The sequence below is a fragment of the Leuciscus leuciscus genome, assembly GCF_965113295.1.
Source record: "Leuciscus leuciscus genome assembly, chromosome: 11".
NCBI classification, from domain to species: domain Eukaryota; kingdom Metazoa; phylum Chordata; class Actinopteri; order Cypriniformes; family Leuciscidae; genus Leuciscus; species Leuciscus leuciscus.
In genome coordinates, this window is record NC_138735.1 from 10,054,976 (window position 1) to 10,077,416 (window position 22,441).

The window sequence follows — 22,441 nt, forward strand, 5'->3', positions numbered from 1 at the left end:
ATATGCACTTCATGGCATGCAATACGCACGCACTCCACACCCCTAATCCTACCAAAGGGGTTTACAGTGCGTATCATGCACGCAAAAACTATTTTTTGCGTATAAATGGCACGAGAAATAAAATTAGTGGTATACTGTAGATACGCACTTTCATGAGATCGTGTTGTGTGTTCCCACCAGTCCTGAGATCTCTCTCGCACACAATAACTGAAGCATATGCGCAGGCTGCAATGATGGCCCTTTTCGTCCTCCCCCGCCTCAAAATCAAGTTTGGCGAACTTCGCATATATTGCAGAGTTAGCATCAAGCATATTTGCTAGAGTGAAGCCATTTGGCGTGGTAGCCCAGTTACACATAGTCATAGGCCACTAGAGTGAAGCCATTTGGTGTGGTAGCCCAGGCACACATAGTCATAGGCCACTTGGGGGCAGATCTGCTTGTTTGGTGGGGTGTTTTGTCCTATCCCAGTCTGTCCTGGATGATGTTCATCCATATGTGTGGATATATGCATGTCTACCGATGCTTGCTTTCTTACACTCAGGAGCATGCATATATTGGCTTGTATTGTCCATTTATCGTCTATCCTGCTTTGTTGGGGGGTTATTTCATACATGTGGTTATTTCATGTATGCAGTTGTGGCCTAATGTTTAGAGAGTCGGACTTGTCACCCGAAGGTCACAGGATCGAGTCTCAGCACTGGCAGGGAATGTAGGTGGGTAGAATGAATGAACAGCGCTCTCTTCCACTCTCATTATCCACAACTCATTACCTTGAGCAAAGCATCTCACCCCCAATCATTCCCCGGGTGCTGCCCATTGCTCCGGGTGTTTGTAAGTGTGTGTGTTTAATACTCACTGCTGTGTGTGTGCACTTGGATGGGTGAAATGTAGAGCACAAATTCCGAGTATGGGAAACCACACTTGGCTGCACGTCAAGTAAGTTTCACTTTCACTTATGTTACATGTGCAGCAGTCTTAAATGCTCAAAGCAGCATGTCTGTGGATGTATTGCCAGTAGCAAGTATCTGTACTTGTCTCTGTCTCTGTACAATAATCGTCCGCAGCAGCAGCATCTATTCCACCAAGACCAAATACATTAACATTGCAATGTACATTTTCATGCTTATCTCTCTGAGAGTTGTCATGACAGAAATACAAAGTTCTCTTATGAAACTCTAAGATGGCACAGGCTGAAATAGGGATGTCCCGATCCGATCACGTGATCGGAAATCGGGCCTGATCACGTGTTTTCAGACTCGATCGGAATCGGACGTTACCTCCCGATCAGGACTCGGATATATATATATTCTCATTATTTTTTAACACATCAATAGTTATGTGGTGCCACAGAGTTACGCCGGTTTCACACAGCACACGAGCAGAGCATAAGCAGCGCAGGAGCAGTGCGTATGGTGAGCAGGAGCAGGACACGCGCGTTTTGCTTTCACACTGGCAGCGTTTGTCACGCGCGGCTGAACCGCGGGTTGTGTACAGACAGAGTACTCTATAATGGATAAGTTGGCATTGCTTTATTTCGTTTTCAAATACATTTAAGAGAAAAGACTTGTCAAGAAGCTTATTTTATTAATAATTTCATTTATATAACTTTTGGTTCATCTTTGTTTTTATTGTTCTGGCAACAAGTTTGTTTTTGGACATTTGTTTTCTTTTTAAATTGCTGTTGGTCATTTGATTGACTGTTTAAAACACAATAGATATCATCAATGCACTTTTTGAATAAAACTGCTGTGTTTTTTGGCCATGATCAATGCATTGTCACTTTAATTCAGCGTAAGCAGCGCAGCAAAAATAGACTCGGCGCCGAAACGATCGTGGCACTGCTGCTCTGCGCTGCCGCGCCACCTCTGCGTGCGGTGTGAATGCTCTAATCTGTTAACATGGGCGGCAAAAAAAAATACGCGCTGCACGCTCTGCTAACGCGTGCATTGTGAAACCGGCGTAAGAGTTAGGAGTGCAGTTCCTAAAAGCACATTACTGGCTTTGCAAACACTGTGGCACTTTTATATTTTATTTCTTTACATGCCTGCCGGGTATTTTAAGTTGAGGTTCTATTTGTTTATATATTAGACTTTTTTTTATATTTACTGTTGCACTAAAGTCCAAAAGTGTTTATGTTATTTATTACTTGATTGTTCAAGCTACCTCACAGAAGTGCTCTGTTTGTTAACAGAGTTGTTGAATGTTAAAATAAGGTGAATTAAATAAAAAATAAGGAACATCCTGGATCTGTTTTTTCGCTCTTCTTTATTCTTTTTTTATGTATTATAGAAGTATCGGATCGGGACTCGGTATCGGTAGATACTCAAAATCAAATGACTCGGACTCGAGGGCAAAAAAACCTGATCGGGACATCCCTAGGCTGAAAGGTCCTTAACTCAATCTGCTAGCAATCACATCATTGTCTACATAGCGCAGCTGATTGGTTGAATTTGCATCAGCAGCCAATGAGCTTGCTGCTCAACATTCAAATACTTTGCAGCATTTGCTGTTACAAGTCTGCAGCGTGCTTTCAGAAGCTTCCCCAGCTCCACCTGTATAGATTTACAATAGATTTGTAATTTCATATATGTTATATGTGCAGCAGCAGCATGTCTGTGGATGTCCATGTATTTGCAGTAGCAAGTCTTTGTACTTGCACTGCAGCGACAGCAATAATCAACAGCAGTGACAGCATAGCAGCTCTATTCCACCAAGACCGAATACAATAACATCGCCATGTCAATTATCATGCTAATCTCTCCAAGAGTTGACAGATAATAAAATAATGAAGGTCTACCCCTAAACCTCAGCAAGGCGTATACAAAATATATCATACGAATTCACCATCAATTCTTCAAACTTCAAATAGTTACAAATTGCAACTATTTGCTCTACAATCATGCTCTATATTACAACTATTCTGAAGTTTGTGAGGAAAAGCCAAAAATGTTACCTTTACTTATTTTTTTCCTCCCCCAGAATATGTTCATAAAAAATTCATTAAAATGCACTTTACACATAAATTGACCTTAATACACATCTTCGATGAGCATAGCCAGAAGCCATTTCACCCTGTAGCCCAAGACTGCTAGCCCACTGAAGGCTGAGCCTGGTTGGTACCTGGATGGGAGACCTCCAGGGAAAACTAGGTTGCTGTTGGAAGAGGTGTTAGTGAGGCCAGCAGGGTGCATGAAGGTGAGAAAACGATGTTGGAATTTTCAAATTTTCAGCGTGAACTAAAAATCCTTTCAATTTGGATTTTTTTTTTATTTAAAAAGCAACAATTAACATGCAATATTAGTTGCTCCAATGTTTATTTGCACTGAGATTGATAGAAAAGAAATTGCGCCTGTTTTCCATTCAAGAATGTCCCAATGTTTCAGCAATACTTTTAGAGCATAGGGCTGGGCGATAAAACGATAAAGATATGTATCGCGATAGACACGTAATCAATATCAATTAAAAAATGCGTTCAATAAAACGTTAGATAATTATAATTTTTTTCGTCGAAGCAAGTTTGGTTCCATGAACAAAAGCACTCACTCTCTGGTAACCTAGCAACGTAGGGGGTGGCACGCTAACAGCCAGTCATGTAACAGTATAGTTGCGCCATATCGTTGTCTCGTGTTGGGATTCTTCAGTTACAGAACCGGCGTGGAGTGATAAGTTGAAAATGAGTGCAGCAGCGAGCGAGGAAATTGTTGATAAAACCGGAAAAGTCAGCTCACCGGTATGGCAGTTTTGGGGATTTTATAAGTCTGACCGTAGTCAGACCAATGTCGTCTGCAAATTATGCAAGACCGTCGTCGGTTTCTCTATGTTTATATTTAACACTTCGCACCATATTACACTTTATTAAGCATTTCTTACGTATTCTTTAATTTTGCACCTTAATGTTAAGAGATAATTGTTAAGTGTTCATTGTGATTTTAGACTTATGTTTACATTTTAATTATTTGAGTGTTTTCCATGGTTGTGTTGACATTTTTGCCTTTATAACTGAGGGGATTATAATCAGAGGAAGGTTAAATTTAAAATAAAAATGTTAAATGTAATATATTTTTCTCTTGGTCCTTATTTTAAATAGCTAGGTCATAAAAAATATCAATAATTATCGATATCGACCAATATGAAACTTATATCGTGATACAGTTTTCAGCCATATCGCCCAGGCCTATTTGAGCATTTTTAGACCAGTCCTAACAGACCATTTTTGTTAAACGGTCATTTTGTTTCATGGCCAAGTCATAAGTTCAGTCCCTGACCATGCTCTGAACATGGATGAAACACACCCCAGGGAACCTTTATGGGACTGGACTTCAAAGCCAGGACATCAATCTTATGTATGCGACCCTCGACAAGGGCCTAATTTTCATTCCCATTATCTTTTAAGCCTTTTGAGTGAATTCCTTAAGCAACAACAGACACTAAATGGCAGCGTGGCTGAAATGCAAGACGCTGCCATGCATTTATAAGTTAATTTAGATGTAGTGAGTGCTCCCATGATAAAGCGCTCTCATAATGGCCGGGGAATATTCTGTTCAGGGTCTAACAGGTGTTATTTAATTTTCTGTCTGACCGCCATGCAAGATCTCATTAAAATGTTATCCTGAAAGAGTGAGGACTTACAGAGACAAACATTATTATATGCAAACAAAACAGTCATGTTGTATGGTCTGTTAAAGTTGAATGTTATTGCTGAAATCTAGTCATTTTAGTGCTTGCAAGCCAGCACTGTATTGAAATTCATCCTCCTTTAATTCTTTGTATTTTGTTTTCCTGATATAATTCAGCTTAAACTGCTTACCATACTACCATACCAAACTTTGTTTTGAAGATCATTTGAGCAGTTGGTGAGCTTTTTGAAGAACTAATGTTAAAATAATCTGCATACTGAAAAAATGATTAGGGTAAATGACAAATAAGAGGGTCCAAGGGTAAGAAAAATATTTTAAAACTGTAGTTTAAAGTACATGTGACACTTTAAACTTGTATCACTTTAAAATATGGTTTTGAAAAAAATGTATACCATGTTCGAAAAATGTAAATGTAATGAGCCAAAAACTGTTGCCTTACATACAAGTCCTTACTTACATCTTACTAATTATTTTTTTAAATTAAATATATTTTTTATGTATAAATTAATAAATATATAAATGAATAAATTTACATAAAAAAAAACACAAATGGTGTTATCTAACCTAACCTTAACCTTTCATAAAAAAATCTAAGTATGTGATATTTGAAGAAATACTCATGAAAATATGTCTTATTCTTATAAATAATAATACAAGATTATGCCAAACTACTTAAGTTTTTATTTCATAACCAAAGATGGTGTTGTGTGTTTATTTTCACACAATAAGTGGGTCTGATGCAACATTTCATTTATAGAGGCTAAAACCCAAGGCTAAAACCTAAACTACCTAAATAATGTACTTTGGATGCCTTCCAAATACTATTTCCTTTAGGACATGCTAGTCACAGCCCTAAATAAACGCATTGTGGTGCTTCAAATCAACATGAAACACTTTGGTTTATAGCATTTCAAAGTTCAACAATATTTTCAATGAGAAAAAGTGTAGAGCAGTACCTGACTTTGTGCAATGGGAATTGATTGATTAATGAAAAAATCTGTGCATACCAGAATGGAGTAAGGAGGTTGGAAGGGAGGGGTTGAAAATGGGAAGAGGAGCAAGTTATTAAAATTTGATCAAAGATTGCAAAGACGTTTTTTTCTTTAAAATAATTTGCACCAATAAATCACAATATGACTAAGAACATGTACTGAGAAAGTAAATGGGGTCAATTTTGATTCCCCATTGCCTTAACTTATACAGCTCTCGGAAAACCTGTTAAAAGCTTGAAAATGGCTTTCCTCAGTATGACTACCCACAATGCCTAGCTCTGGGGGAGACACAAATGAAGAGTTCCATTAAAAGAGTTATACATCACAGAAAGACTTTCCCAGAACTTCCCTCACTCACAGAGACAAAATGGTGTGTATGAAAAATGGTGTGAATCAGCTGGATGAAAAGTGTGTGTGTGTGTCTCTCTCTTTCTTTCTCTCTCTCTCTCTCTCTCTCTCTCTCTCTCTCTCTCTCTCTCTCTCTCTCTCTCTCTCTCTCTCTCTCTCTCTCTCTCTCTCTGTGTGTGACAGAGATGGAAAGTTAGGGAAGAGGAATTGCTCAGTGGCTGTGCTTTCAACTCCACACTTCTTTCTACTGAGACGCCTATGCAGAGACCAAAAGACGGAGCGTGAGAGAGAGAGATGACAGGCTGACGTGTTGATTCAGGAAAAAGTGTCATCACATTAGTGAGCATCACAATGCACTTTTCAGAAATTCTGCAATTGTGCAAACCGTCAGCAATGTGCACGGATGTTTCAAGAAGTTCTTTGCAGTTTGAATCAGCAATAGTTGCAAATGGTTCAAATCAAATATAAATGAACTTTCTGAAGGACATGGTTTTCATTAACACAAAGCAAAAGACAAAGAAGTCAGAAACAAGGAGGAGGAGGATAAATACCATAGAGCCCATGGTTCTCTAGCATCTCATCTGCTGCTGCGGAAGATGAACAGCGATATCCGTGATCAAGGTTTTTGGCTTACAAAGGCATTATTTGAATGCCAGCTGAAGGTTAATGAGGAAAATATCAGTGAAAGCTGCCAGTAACAGAGGGACACAAAGAATGGTTAGTGTGACAATGCGTAGCATGTTATTGTCAATGTGATGGAGTGTGTTGGAATGTAATTATTTTCTTATTACACAGTTGCATGCAATACTTGAATGAGACACTGTAGGCCAATATTCTATGGTCATATAAAGACTGCTTAACTGTGCTTTTGCTTGTTGTTTAATGTGTCTCGTATCACTTTGTGCGCTCTATTCTCGCACATAAAATTTACATTCAAATCTTTCATGTCCATGTATTTATTTATGTGTTAAGTAAACGTGTAATAAGTTGGATAATGTACAGTCAGTCGGTCGTTATTGCAAAATATTTTGTGGCAAAAAAGGCATTTATGTAACAAGTTCATCTTAAAAATAACATTATCCAGCAACAATGCTTCAGTTTTAGAGTGTGTGTGGGGTCTCTCTCCTGCACATATCACTCAATACCCGCATCTCATTGGCACATTTAGCGCTTTACTCTGCTGTCACTCACCATTCGTCCCTCCTGACTGAGAGACAGACTGATCTGGTGGCTCCTGCACTGGGCCGTGGAGATTACACATAATAAGCACCTCCGGCTTATCATTCAGTGGGCATAGGCCAGACTATGAAACACAATTACACTCAATGGTATGAGTGAGTGGTAGAGGGAAGCTTATGACAGCAGATTCCTAATGAGCATAGGAGAGGGAAATCATCATTAATGCTGCTCACAAAGGCAATTTCTTCATCATGCAGCTGGACTCCACCCCCTCCACTTTCTCCATGTTAACACAACACAACACCCAAAAACATGGAACCAAACATACTTGAATTAAAGGAGGTAGAGTTTCCTACAGTATATGCAAAACTCAGACTAGCCACACCCTTGTGAAAAAAGAAGTGTGTAAAATTGTATTTAATGCGCACTTGTAGTTTATACTTCAAATATAAAAGTATATTTAAAAAACTGTACTTAATATTAATGACATAATATTATGTAATATGCATGAAATAAAAGGCCATACTTAAGAGTACATTTTCATGACTATGTTTCTTAACAAACTAAAGTACACATTAACTCTCCTAATGCATTAAACAAACTGTATACACCTTTTGCATTCCCGGGTGGAACATAAGCATATAAAACAGTCATAACTTAATATTTTTCAACTAAAACCATATTGTATCTAATCAGTAACTTCTCATTTAGGAATGAATGCACAAAAGTAAAAAAAAATTGAATGCTACCATGTTTTACCATGCTATTACTTAATTTACCCACTTTTTACTCATTAAAACATTTATTTTTTATGAGGTTTTATTTTAATATATCATTAGATAAAATGTATAAGAATTAATAATATGAAAATTACCAGTATATACTTCATTGCCTTCAATTAACTTAATTAAATATAAATAAACGTATAACTCATGACTGCTCAAAACAGTTTATATTGACGAAACCTACATATTCTTTTCTAACAAAACAACACCAAAACAACATTAATATTACTGTTTTCAAACTAAATATATTAATTTTATTTGCATAAACTTGAAGCAATTATGATAATAAGCTTGAATCTCTTTATCATGCTGCAATGGTTCATTATTAGGTGGCAGAAAAGTGAAATCTGGACTTTTTCTTTTCCAAATCCTCTTTCTTTTTTAAAAATGTAGACTATTTGTTTTGTTTTTTTTAAATTGCTCTACAAACATATAAAGACATTAATTTGTTTATTTTAATTCCAGAATTATTGTGTGTGCATGCGCGAACATGTTTATAAACCAAATGCAGCCGCAGTGGGAAGGAAACAATATGTGTGTGTGAGTGTAAAGATGCTAAATGTATTTTACAGAAGTAATTTGAGACAAATCTAACTAATAGATAAAGCCACAGTTCACTTTCCAGTAAAAACGGACCCGAACGCAAAAGGTGTAACAATTTGGTTTAAGTGGTTATATCTCTCACTAGGCTAAATACATAAATTAATAAATGATGTGTATTTTGAGAGTCACTCACTTACAAAATTCCATCTTCATACTTAAAACTATGGATTTAAAAAAAAAGAAATTATGTATCTATTCCGCATTAAACGGAATAAATGCCAAATTTAAAGTTTTACACTTACACCATAAAATGACACAAAGGTGTGACCACTTATTTTGATGAGATAATTAACATACATGTATATACTTGGCCATAATGTATTAACTATAGTGTGTTATTCAATATTACATTTAGCCTAAAGTTAATATAGTATTTTAACTAAATATGACTGAATTGCAACTTCATGATTGTGTTATTACAAATATATTTAAATACATATATTCAAGTTTCAATAGAAATTACTGTATGCTAAAATGTACTTCTTTTTCATTTAGCCTGATCAAATTCTTCATCATTCTGATTTGTATTTCTGCATTAATTCACGTTTCTCTATTGTTCTTGTGTGTAATAAATAAATAGTATAGCTAAATGTCTATCACTTGACAAATGTCAAATGCAACAACATTTCTATTTCCCAGTGTACTCTTTATGTCTTCACACACGTTAATAGCTGCCAGCCAAAATTTGCATCACAGTAATAGGCTTATTTTTTTGATCTGGTAAGCACATCTAAAAAAGTAAATAATAGAAAATAATGAAAATTACATAAAATAGGAGGCTTATATAATGGTTATTTTTGAATGCTACTAGACTAGAATAAAATAGACACAACACTGAGGACATTTCTGTGTCTATTAAATCACACATTAGACATATTTTTTTAAGCAGTAAGGAGAGGCCTGTGGAAAATCACTGTAGCAATGAATTATCATACAGTATACATAATATAATGTGCAGTCACATGTTTTATATCTGCTGGCTGGCTGTGCCATAACAATAACTTGATGCTTTATCAGCTAATTCTGGATAATCTTATTTTGAGTTGAATGATTAACTTTTAATAAACTATTGTTTATTTTCTTACCTCACACCAGATCTTGTGAAACAAAGGACTACAACCTAAAATTGCATTACCAGAGTCAGTGGCATCCATTACAGATGTTCAGATAAACTAGTATGCATTACCACTAAATACCAGGTGGCATGAGGAATTCATTTTAGCAAAGCCTCAAGCCACAAATCCGTACAAGATTTGAATCAATTATATTGTATTACTAGTATCAGCTCATCTAATCTGTGTGTGAACATAAAGGCACAGGGTGAGGCAAAAGGCATAATGAAATATGAATCTATTGTAAACTCATTATTTTGCTCGCAGACTGGCCCACAGTTGTCTTAGTGAGTGGTGATGGATGGCTTTGGACCGGAGCGCCATTGGAACAGACAGAAATGGGCGGCATGGGGAAAAAAATGCCTTTATATGAGCAGGATTCTGTACATGGCACATCATCCATCCAATCCGAATAGCTCAAGCAGGAGAGCAAAGACACCACATGGAGAAAAAAAAAAACATCTTCCTAAGTTAGCTTTTAAAAACAAGGAAAACACTTTAAAAGTTCATGTTTTTAGTACAATGTGTGTTGATGATAAATATATTTTCTTCATGAGAGATGATGAGATCTACAACATTATAGATTACATTTCAGAGTCATTGAAACAATAGACACACATTTGCAGGAAATATAAATCACAAATGAGATCTCAGTTGATTCGCTTAGACAGCAATGATTTTCAGATCAATCAATCAAAAGTAAGAGATCTCAGCATGAACAGCATTTTTAATCGAAATCTTTCAACACCAAGTTATGCTATCCAAATTAATTGTATACAGCTCTATAACAATCGACTATTTTAATTCCTATTTTTAAGAGAAACATCTTAGATAGTTGATAGTCAAATGAAACACTGCTGAAAACTCATTTAGATTTCCTGAGCTATGAAAGAGCAACATCTGAGCAATACTTGTTAAAAGGACCACTTCCTTTTAACTTTCAGCCAACTAGTCTCTCCAGCTAGACTGTCCCAAAAACTTCATGCTTTAATCTCAGTTTCTCTTCATATTCAAATTCAGTAAAGCTTGCAAAGTATGCAAATATGCATGCACCACCATGGCGTGCAATAGCAGGCAGCACAATATCTCTCGACAAAACCTTCAGCATATGAAATCTTCATTATGAAACATTAGAATATATATATAGCAAATGCTTTCTTGTCTCTAGTACAAGAATCGTTTCTGTGTAATCAGTTAAATCTGTGGATGGGAAGAGGTTTTGGGGAGATAAAAATCCAAATTTGCACCTTCTCACCAACTCTGAGTTTGTTACTTTAGTTTGATGTGGTGGTCTCAGCAGACAGCTGCTTCAAACATGCTTAGCTATTTTCCACGCCCACAAAGTCATGATGAACTTTGTTTCCGAGGCAGATGAAGCAATTCTGGTGAAAGATTTTATTTTAAAAAAATTAATAATTTTAATTTGGAATAATGTGCACAGATCTTTATGCTGTTAGTGTTTGCAATGTTACAGATCATAGCATGTGAATGGTGTGGAGTGAAAGTGGAGCGGGCAATGGAGCTGTATGATTTTGCCTGGAGCAAGGAGTGGATTTTTGAAAGTCAAACTGTTAGTGTTTTCACTCGCTCCAGGAACGCTCAGAGCAGGGTTTCTCACTATTGAGCGCAGAGTGGGAAATGGAAAATTTGGAGTGACATACTGAGTTTCACTCACAATCTGTGTTCCTGGCCGGCTTGATGAAACCCAAAGTTTGATGCTTTGACTTTTATTGCAACATTTGTATTGGCTGAGAAAAAAATTAAATACACCTACACCCAAATCACAGCTGTGTTATTGCTATTATGTTACTGCCTAATTCATTACTAAACTCCAACAACTTTCCCTCATGAAATAATGGATTTTATTTCATAAACATATATTTTTGAGTGGGCTCATGTAGCCTGCAATGATGTGGGTTTTGATTGGAATGAGAATGATGAAAAATCTTTGAGATGCAAGTGCGAAAGTGAGTAAAGACTCAAAATATGACTTTTATGACTGTCTAACAATGTTAGAAAGGATAAAAATCTCTTTGAGAGTAAATGACTGTGTGTTCATGCATGAAAGTCTGACGGTCGTGGAAAATAACTTGATATTTACGTGCATGTGTACCTCTTTAAATTGCATGCAGCATTGCATTGAGAAAAACATTACAGATGATGGATTCCAGCAGGCCTAATGAAACGCTGCGGATGCCAGATCTAGCTTTGAGAAACGACGACCCACTTAAAGGTCACTATAAATCACGGACCTCTTTCCCCGCTTGTGCGCTGCACTCGTCCAGCGGGCCAACCCCAATCAAATAAACCGCTCCGTGGATCCAAGACGCTTGCAAGCCTGCATTTACCAGTGTTAACATGGCGCTTTATCTGGGCTAGTAGACAGACTATGTTTGTTCCTCTCATTATATGTATGTGTGACTTTAACTGACGCAGACATGTCACATGCTTATCTTTCAATCAATTCCTGATCAGGTGCCACAAACTGCAAGATACACACACATATAGTATATATATATATATATATATATACACACACAAAGTTGTTGTTCTATATAACAATGTCAATATGCCAACTCGGTCCTCTTTGCCACTAAGTAACCAAAGTTCCCATAAGTGGCCACTGTAATGCTTCAATTACAGTAATCAAAGCAAAGAGCTGCACTACTACCATGTTTTTCTATATGGGAAAAATAACTCACACAGCCAATCGGACCCCAAAGACAAACGACCTGTGGATATACGACCACAAAGGCACTCTTGACTCTGAAGGGAATAATGGACACTCGGACCCATATCAATTCATGTTTGAAATCATGTTTTTGCTGTGCTTTACACCAAGAAGGTATTAATACTGTATCCATTAGCATTCACATTCATCTCAATGATATTTGCTTTGATGGCACATGCAGTACGCAATTTACATACTAGCCTACTATCTTAGCTCATGTTCAGGAAAATTACATCATGACAACATCAGACATTATAAAAAATGCACAAAAAAAAGAATTCATCCCATTATCTTTATATATATATACTGTATATATATATATATATATATATATATATATACTGTATAAATACTGTATGTATATATACACTCTAGAGAAGACAGTCCTTCAGTCAAGAAATATAATCTAAACTGTTATTTTTTAAAAGAGCAACTTTATACTTTATTCCTCACACATTTATTAAACTATTTCTTATATGTAAATAACTTCCCATTTCAATATCAAATTCATTGAAATCTACTAATCAAAGTTGTTATCAAAAAATCATCTGTTCAATCAATCAGTGAAAAAAGTTGAGGCTTATTCAGTCAGTAAGGTTTGTATCTTTAACCATCACCACTGATCAGACATCTCTTTAGATCAAGCTGAGGGTCTTTGTCTGAGAACACAGTGTAAGCTTGAGAAATCCAACCATCTCGAACTCATGAGCATAACAAAAGCAGACAGGTTGTCAGATAGGTACATGGCTCAAACTGACATTTCTCATGGTTTGCTGGACAAGGATCTTGTTCCTACATGAAGGGTAGAATTGTGCATCTAGTGATAAAAGTGCATTAGTGTACGTCTCAGTGGAGGACACTCTTTAAAATTCTGTGTTTTACAATAAAACAGCATTTTCTCTCTTTTAACAGTAAGCTTACAATCATGACACCAACAAGTATTTATTTTAGCCCATATCTTTTATATTAGTCCTGTTTGTTTGTTGAAATATAATGAAAGAATCAAGTTCGGGCACTTTCAGAATTCATTTCTGTCAATCTTTTTTCATTTTAAAGAGGGCAAATACTTCAATTTCTCTGGCATGATTGCAGTGTTAAGTTATTTCCAGTCTTTGGTATCAGATCAGTCTCAGTTTCAAGAATAAAGCCTGACGGACCGTGAGGTTTGTGTCTGGACCTCAGTCTCTGCAGGTCACTGACACATCGAACTTGGCGCTGCAATATCCCAATATTCCACTGTGCTTTAGGTGCGATCAAATTTTAATGAATTCTCTCTCATCTGAACCCCGGACACTAAAGGTCACCTCTGCGTTTAATGCAGGCTAAAGCCCTAACATAAATACAATCCCATGTGTACTGCTTCACTTGACTTGAAACATGTTTAAATGTATATCCTGCAACAACTATTAAACTTTTCAATCATTTCTTATCTACTAAATACAGGCTGCAGAATCACTTGCCATTATTATAAATAATAACATAGAAACAAACAAAACTGATATATATTATAAATAGCCTATAAGTTCCTGTAGCTCAGAGCACCATCAATTACGCTGTAACGGGTTTGATTCACAGGATACCTATATAAGAAATATAAATTAGAAGCAGCACTAACAAAACCTATAACGGTATAATTGCTATGTGTTTTAGGCATGATACTAAGGCAATACCATGTTTTTCTCGACATACTTTAAATTGTGTTATGCTTAGGCCTATTTGTTTAGTTTTTTTATAAAAACTGCTATGTTCCAATACCATGTTTTTTATTTATTTTCTTGTCACTGTACAATGATCACAAACTGAGATGTTTTGGCCTATTTTTACAAAGTTACCAAGTTATTAGTACTAGGCTACGTTTTGAAATGGTACTAATAACATTTTTTTTATATATAGCCTACCATGTATTTTTTTAACAAGGTAATATGTTTTTGTTATTTGAACATCAATATCAAGTTTATTTGACACTGTACTATGGTAATAACGTGTTTGAACAATGGCGATGGCTTGTTTTTTTAATGATTGATTGATTTATTGAAATCAGTAGTAATACGATGGTATTCTTTGAAGCACCTTTAAGTACCACTTGGTGGATATAGTATTGATATGTTAATCATTATCATCAGTCATGTTATTCTATATCATATTAGGACTACGGTACTTTTTTGTTACGGAGTGTAAAGTAGTAAACACTGTTCTTGCCTTTGCGCGTGAGGGAAAAAAACAAACAAACAACGCCAAACAATAAAATCTATTAAACACAGAAAGTCACTTTCAGTATCTCCTCTGAAACGCACACATCTGATAATAAATATGTTTCGCTTACCATCATATTTCCCTGCATTTTGGCCGTTTCGATTAAATTCTTCTCCTTCATTTTGTTTCTTCGGTGTGATGGATGTATGTGTCAGTGTCTGTGTCTCGGCTGGTTCCGCCCGGTCCGGTTCTTCTTTCTCAGCACCCTGTTGAGCGCTCCGACACTAAACTGGCTCTACAGTCATTCACCGTCGGCTGTTTAAGACGCCAGCAGCAGTTAGAACTCAGAGAGCCTTCACTGTGGCGCAGGACGGTTTATTTGCTCGTTTCAGAGAGGGGTGAGCGAGTGATGGTTTCTATCGCGGTCCGTGAACTCGACGCGAGTAAAGAGTGAAGCTGCACATGACAATCCCGCTGCTGTGAGAGGAACACACGCCTCGCGCCTCGCGCCTGTTACGGGATCTATTGCTCCAACTTTACTGTTGAGGTCATTGAAATATCTCAATGAAAATTAATCGATGTATTACTACAAAAACACAAATGAAACCAATGGGTTATTTTATATATTAGTATTTTTATTATTTTAAAATACAAAATATTACATTTTTAAATGAAATGGCAATAACAATAGCAACTTTATTTATATAGCACAATTTAAACAACACAAGTTGACCAATGTGATTTACAATGTCAGAAAAAAGAAATGAAAAAAAAAGCTCACAGAACATATAGACATATTTGTTCAGAAACTGAGGGTCTTGTGTATCTCTGTTGAAAAGACCTGTATAGGCTATTGCTGGTTACCAGATTATTCTGGTTACCAGCATTTTTTTTTATTTTTTTTATTGGTGAATAATATGTCTGTTCAGGTCTACAGTGGTTTAAAGTGGTGTAAGCTCTCAAAAGGACAAAATAAGCATCATAAAAGTTGCTCTCAGATCTCTTTCAAACATTATTCAGGTCAAAACCTTTATTTAATTTTTTTATTTTATTTCTTTTGTCAAGCATACAAATATGAAATCAAAGTGTTCACAAGTAGGCCTATCTCTATTTCTGAGATCCCTGTTACAACTCCAGCAGGCATAGAATGAAAGTCTCTGGTCCTCTTAGATGATCCAAAGCGGCCACTGTGGTGTTGCCAAATCTTTCAAGATAAAATAAAATCTCTTTTGCATGGAGGGTTTACCTGCTGTAGGAGCTGGTTGTCTGCTGTTTCTTTTAGTACTATTATTATTATTAATAGTGGATGCCAATATTTCAACCCGATCTCATGAGATAAGTATTGTACAAGCGGGTGATTAATGAATTTGTGAATTGATGTATGACTTGTAGATTAACTCAAACCAACCCGAAGAAAATGTTATTTTATGAGGTGCTGATTTAGAAATTTTACAATTTGATTTGTAAAGAAAATAGACATAAGCATAACGTTAGAAAAAATAACGTAAGCATCCACCGCTAACCCCACCCCCTAAACCTAACCATCAGTAAGGCATAAGAAAACTGTACAAAAACTTAGATCATAAAAATTTGCCACCAATTTGCCAAAACATAAAATAGTTATGAATTGCAACTTTTTGGTAATGTCTATATAGCGCCTTTTAGGATCAACACATACTTGCACTATTATAAATTGCAATTAGACAAAATGTATAAAATAAGACTTGTGTAAGTGTATGCTTCAAGTCAGTTTCACTTCTGGCCATCTAACACTGTATTCTTCATAGAGGACAGGCAACTTTCTAAGCAAAGAAAATGTTCCCACCACAAACAGGCTTTAAGCTGATTACAGTCAATTACTCCAGCAAAATGTATTGCTACAATAAGTAGGAGTTTTTCTGGTCCAACCACCATACTGCATAGTCAGCCGTGCTGGGTCAGAAACTGGGCCACCTGCTCAAAAATACAACCTGTAAAGCTGAAGTGTGTAATTTCTGGGCCACTAGCATCACCGTATTGCAAAAAGAACCAGTTTTCAAACAGTCAGGTGTGTTAGAATAAAGAGACATCTAAAATATGTAGTAATTTAAAGTGCAAATTTAAACACTGCTGTATAGATATAAATTTAAAGGATAATTAACATTCCTTATAGGGTGAGCAGACACATACTGTATGAAAATGAGCCATTGGCTATTTGTATTTAGTGTAGGCTACGGCAATGAATTGCAGACTGAACATAAGGAGCCATAAAACAAAATATAAGGGAAAAACAGCTTGGAGGACGTACTATCCTGAATAAATATTCTGTTGTTAACAAGGCTATTATGCTAATTTAAGAATTGAGGGACACAATCAATATATGGCAACATTGCGGAATGACTCCCTCAAGGACATTAATTACGTCTGCATACACAAAATAGGGTTCGCTACATGGTTGGGGCGGGGCGGGGGGAGAGAGAAGGACGATGACGATGAGAAGGGCATCATTTTGAAATGTTTCACTAAATCTCATGGTTACAAGCAAAAGTTGACTAAGGTTTCTTCTGCAACAAAGCATGTTGAATCAACCTGGACTTTCTGATCTTCAGGATTATTGTGGTATTGTGGATAATAGTGTATTAATTTAATTAAGCCTATGTCCATCAGTTGCTTCAACATTAAAAGCCACATTCAGTTGAATTCTTCTATTATTTGGTTTGGTTCAAAGCACTAAACTTTTGATGTAATTCACACTTTAAATGTTTTGGTCATAATTGAAACAAAATAATAATAATAAAAAAACAAACACTTTTTGCCAGTTTTATTGTTCCCCAAGTGAAAATTGTAAGTTACCACTTAGAAAAGTAATAGCACACCTCTCCTCAACAAGCTGCACAGTTTAAGGTATGTCTGTAGCACAAAACATCTGATTAAATCAGCCAATCATTAGAAAAACGTACCTGCAGGTTAACGTGCACGAAACGTGCACGATGCAACGTATTTTGCGTTTTGCAAAAATGTTGCCACATGTTGCAACATTTTAGCAAAACGCAAAATACGCAGGGGGGCAGGGTTTCATAAAATATTGAAGCTTCCCCGGGCGCCGCCATTGATTAGCGGACCCCCACCTGCTGTTAGCATTCCATTGACTCCCATTCATTTTGGCGTCACTTTGACAGCGAATAACTTTACATCTGAGGCGTTTAAAGACTCCATTTGTCCATTATTTATTTCTAAAGAGACACGAAAATTTATGAAATGCTCCATTACCTTGTTTCTTACGTTATGGCCCCGTAGAAGCAGTTTTTGTAAAAAATAGGCTAACGATTGCGTCATAACCATGCAACTCTCTGTCGCACAGTAGAGAATTACCGTATGGACAGGAGGAGAAGCTCGCAGGCAATCGGGGGGACGTGGAGGCAAAATGACAAAGTAATTAATCAGAATACTTAGCAAAAGTTTCTCCTGCTCCTAGCTCATGGACACCTCCTACTCACGATCTCCGTCTCTGCAAGTTTCAGAAGGGAATGATTCAAATTTCTCTCGGCACAGCTACTAGAAGACTTCTAGTACACATCTACGTCGTCAAGCTCAGTTTGAGTCTGCGCAGTACGTTCGACCCCCAGGAAGTGAGTGCTTCTAATTGACTTCACTTGTCTCCATTGAATCCAATGGGGTCGCTGTGTCCAGTTTAAATACTGTCTATGAAAATACGTTGCATCGTGCACGTTTCGCGAAAGTTTCAAAGTGAAATGTCCAGTGAGTGGCGCTAAAAAAGTGGCGCTTTAGTTTTTTTGCCGGAACAGATGAACGTGAATATGGCAATATTTTATTACGTTGGAGTTTATCACCGCAGTTCTGAGTTGAAATGTCCGGTGAGTGGCGCTAAAAGCTCAATGCTCAATTTTAAAATAACGTACACCTACACTAAACTCTAAACCTACACGATAGTGTTAACAAAAGCAAATGTGAGACAAAAACGCAATCACAACTATGCTATTTTAGCTTGTTTTTGAGCTCTTTTGTTGTGACTCGTCTTTGACGGGATTCGTACCCGAGCTCTCCGTATCACAACTATTCTGTAGCAGCTGATCTACCGAGCAAGCTTAGTAAAACTGAACATATGGAGCTGATTAAATGATGAAAACTCCAAATATATTAGTTTACAAATCCTGCACTATGGTAAAAAGTGTTTTGAGGTCATAACATAATTGTGCAAGGAGCGCGTGAAAACAAGTCTTTATTAATTCATAATCTGCCCCTGTAATCATAATTGTGTGTGAAAACGATTAAAAGTGATTGCTGTTTTACTGCCTCTAGTGTTCATTTATGTTGGAAACTGCAGTGGTAACTGCAGTAACTATGTATTGATAGACTACGTATTTTGCGTTTTGCAAAAATGTTGCCACAGGTACATTTTTCCAATAAGCCTGTGTTGGATTAAATTGAAAGCAACGCATCCATTTACAGACTTTACCAAGGCACCATTTTTAAAACCATTATTCACAAAAATCAAGGCAAGTAATGCCGGGCTCGGACTACAGGAGTTTATAAATCTTAACCTATTGTGAAATCTGGTTGCATTAAGGAGAATCTTCACAGATTTTCTTTCAAATCTCAAACCTGCACACACTACAGGATTTGAAAATCATGGCACATCACACATCACAAGATTTTCTTAAGATTATCATGCCAGATTTAGCGGATACAAACAAAATGGATGGAAACTTGCTGTAGACATTATATGAGAAGACAATGCAGTCGTGTTGTTTCCACATTTCGACCAGCCGTTCATCCATCTCCGTTGTCCACCGGACCTGTACAGCGGCTTTCACATTCGCCATTTCAAAAGTTCAACTTCCGTCTCTTATTGGCTATTGTTTGGATCAGGTATAAATCGGCCTGAAACCCCTGTAGTCTGAGCCAGGCTTAACACCATTGTTTTTCCAACTCCAAGTGTTTCCATTAATAAAATATTTCCTAAAAGCTCAAATGACTTGATTCATAGCACGTACACTTATACACACGTGCGCATAAAGATAAAGCACTTCGACAAGCGCAGTCAACATTAGGATTCCAGTCATATGAGCGCTCAGAATTGATGGCTGTCTCTGCACTGTTGATTAACCGGCTCATGTGTAACGTCTTGCGGGGTTCTTCAGGAGTACTTTGTAAGCAGAGCCAGGGTAATTTAGAAGAGTCAGTAGCGCTGACCTTCCAGGTCATGCCCTGTCAGACGTAGAAGTAATTACTTCAGTTAATGAAGACAGGTGCAGACAAATTGTGCCCATATGTGTAGAACGAACGTGACATCATAGTGCTCAAATATGAGGTCAGTTGATTTCCTAACGATTGCTTTACTCTTATTTGAACATATTGGATCTAAACCTGCCATTCATATTTTGCCATGAAAAACATCCTTATCTCTTTAAAACTGAGCTGCATTCAAGACGAAACATGAAGAGTTAAACACTATTCATTGAAACTAATAACTATTCTGTGAAACTATTCAAAGTCCATGCACTATTTATGATTTAATGAGTGAAAGAACGAATAAGTCTTAAGCAATTACCAGTCTTTTAAGACACAGCCTGTTCCTCTGAAAGCAAAGCGCCCAGCATATCTGAATATTAATGGAAGTGTTTCCTGGGAACAGCAGACATATGCCATAAACGCATATTAAATCCATCATTTTAACCTGCTTTGCTGGGGAGATGAATGATGAGGTGAACTTCCAGAGCAGATGTTTTTCTACCTCATGGGCCAGCCTGACAGGAGAGAAGAACTTTAGGAAATGTTCCAGAAAAGTTGCCCACCCGGAGTCAGAACGGATGGCAGGGGAGGTCGTAAGGTGCTGCACGCTTGGTGAGGAAAGATACAGCAGTTGTAGTGCTCATACAACAGCAATTGTTTCTCAGTGTTAAACAGGTTTAAATTTAAACTCACTTTTAACCCAGGATAATGCCTAGAGAATACATTTTCATTCATTTCAATGGCATTTTCTTGGCTGACGCATTCCCCATCGGAAGAGTGCAACCTGCATACTGCCATAAGGACGCTCAATTGTGGACACAGGTCTTTTATTTAATTTATTTTTTATATTTTTTATATAATCATCTAAGCCTTAAATGCAATGTCACCATGTCATGAAAATGCTGACTCTCTGATGGCAACACAAGAACACACAGTCCAAAACTCTATCTAGAACTGTAACCTCAAAGGAAGCAGACAGGGAACATTTAGGTCAATGTAATGCTTTTTATAATCTCCAAAAAAATCTGACACTGGTGAAATAATGAAATATAGTACTGGTCAAAAGGTTTTTTGTTGTTGTTGTTGTTGTTGTTGTTTTGGAAAGAAATTAATACTTATTCAGCAAGGACTTGTCGAATTGATCAAAAGACAGTTAACTGTTGACAGTAATGTTTCTTAAGCATCAAATCTACCGTATTAGAATGATTTCTGAAGGATCATTTGACGCTGAAGACAACAATAATAGCTGATCAAATAAATGCAGCCTTGGTGTGCATATGAAATATTACAAATATATATATTTTTTAAATCTTGCTGACCTCAAACTTTTGAAAAGTAGTGTTCTTGCGACTTATATTAAGCATGCAAGAAATGCTGCTAACAAATCGGTTCTTGACCAATATTACTTTAATAGTTTTAAACTATTTAAACTTTAGTTTACAAACTGAAGTATTGACCCATGTTACAGTAGATCTTTCTCGGGCAGTATTTGGTATTTAATTGTGCATGCTTATTTCCTCTTTTTTAACATTAATTTTATGTGTTGTAAGTATTAGATGACAACAACGACAATCTGAAATGCTACATGTGGATTTAGGCAACATATGAAAAAAATTCATGTTTATGTTTAGATTTACTAAAGATTAGGCTTAAAGGGATAGTTCACTTTGAAATTAATTTTTGGTATGTTTTAGCTTACCTCAAGGGCATCCAAGATGTAGGTGTCTTTTTTTCCGCAGTAGTTTCAATTTTTATATTTTTAGGTCAAACCGTTCTTGTCTGTCAGTCATATAATGCAGGTCTATGGGCACCACCTCAAAGAGCATGCACAGAGTCCAAATTAAAACAATTCCCCGTCGTCCAAATTAAACAATTCCCCATCGTAAGTACACATTGATGGCCTAAGACACGAAACGAGCGGTTTGTGTGAGAAAACGAACAGTATTTATATCGTTTTTACCTCTTATACACAGCCATGTCCAAGTGATCTGATCTGACGTGTACGCAGACTGGTGCATAGATATATATACACTAGATGTCGCCTTGTCTACGGCAGTTGCTTGGAACGAATGTCTTTAAGGCGACATCTAGTGTATATATCTATGCACCAGTCTGCGTACACGTCAGATCAGATCACTTGGACATGGCTGTGTATAAGAGGTAAAAACGATATAAATACTGTTCGTTTTCTCACACAAACCGCTCGTTTCGTGTCTTAGGCCATCAATGTGTACTTACGATGGGGAATTGTTTAATTTGGACGACGGGGAATTGTTTTAATTTGAACTCTGTGCATGCTCTTTGAAGTGGTGACCATATACCTGCATTATATGACTGACAGACAAGAACGGTTTGACCTAAAAATATCAAAATTGAAACTACTACGGAAAAAAAGACACCTACATCTTGGATGCCCTTGAGGTAAGCTAAAACATACCAAAAATTAATTTCAAAGTGAACTATCCCTTTAACAGTGTTATTAGAATTATTAGGGTTTTAAACATTAACTTTAAAAGATAAACATTAGTTTTAAACATTAAGTTTAAATGATAAACATTAGATGACAACAAAGACAATGTTTAAAACTAATGTGTATCATTTAAAGTTAATGTTTAATAACACTGTTTAG

The 22,441-nt window shown here is 36.6% G+C and overlaps 1 protein-coding gene and 1 long non-coding RNA gene across 3 annotated transcripts in view; one reads left to right on the plus strand and one right to left on the minus strand.

Moving 5' to 3' along the window:
• Positions 1-18,117, plus strand: part of LOC309509977 — a 961,882-nt gene extending 943,765 nt beyond the window's left edge. The window contains exon 3 of the long non-coding RNA XR_014210134.1: positions 17,924-18,117. This is a non-coding gene — a long non-coding RNA (uncharacterized lncRNA). The remainder of the gene's footprint in view (positions 1-17,923) is intronic.
• The window catches only part of dpp6a (dipeptidyl-peptidase 6a), a 447,069-nt gene that overhangs the window by 364,686 nt on the left and 59,942 nt on the right, over positions 1-22,441 (minus strand). Inside the window, exon 1 of one of the 2 annotated variants that reach the window (XM_082184975.1) lies at positions 14,711-15,076. The exons of the other annotated variant lie outside the window; for it this stretch is intronic. Within the exon in view, the coding sequence (XP_082041101.1) occupies positions 14,711-14,761 (51 nt within the window). The 5' untranslated portion in view covers positions 14,762-15,076. Of the gene's footprint in view, positions 1-14,710; positions 15,077-22,441 lie in introns of those variants that run through there. 2 annotated transcript variants of the gene reach the window in all.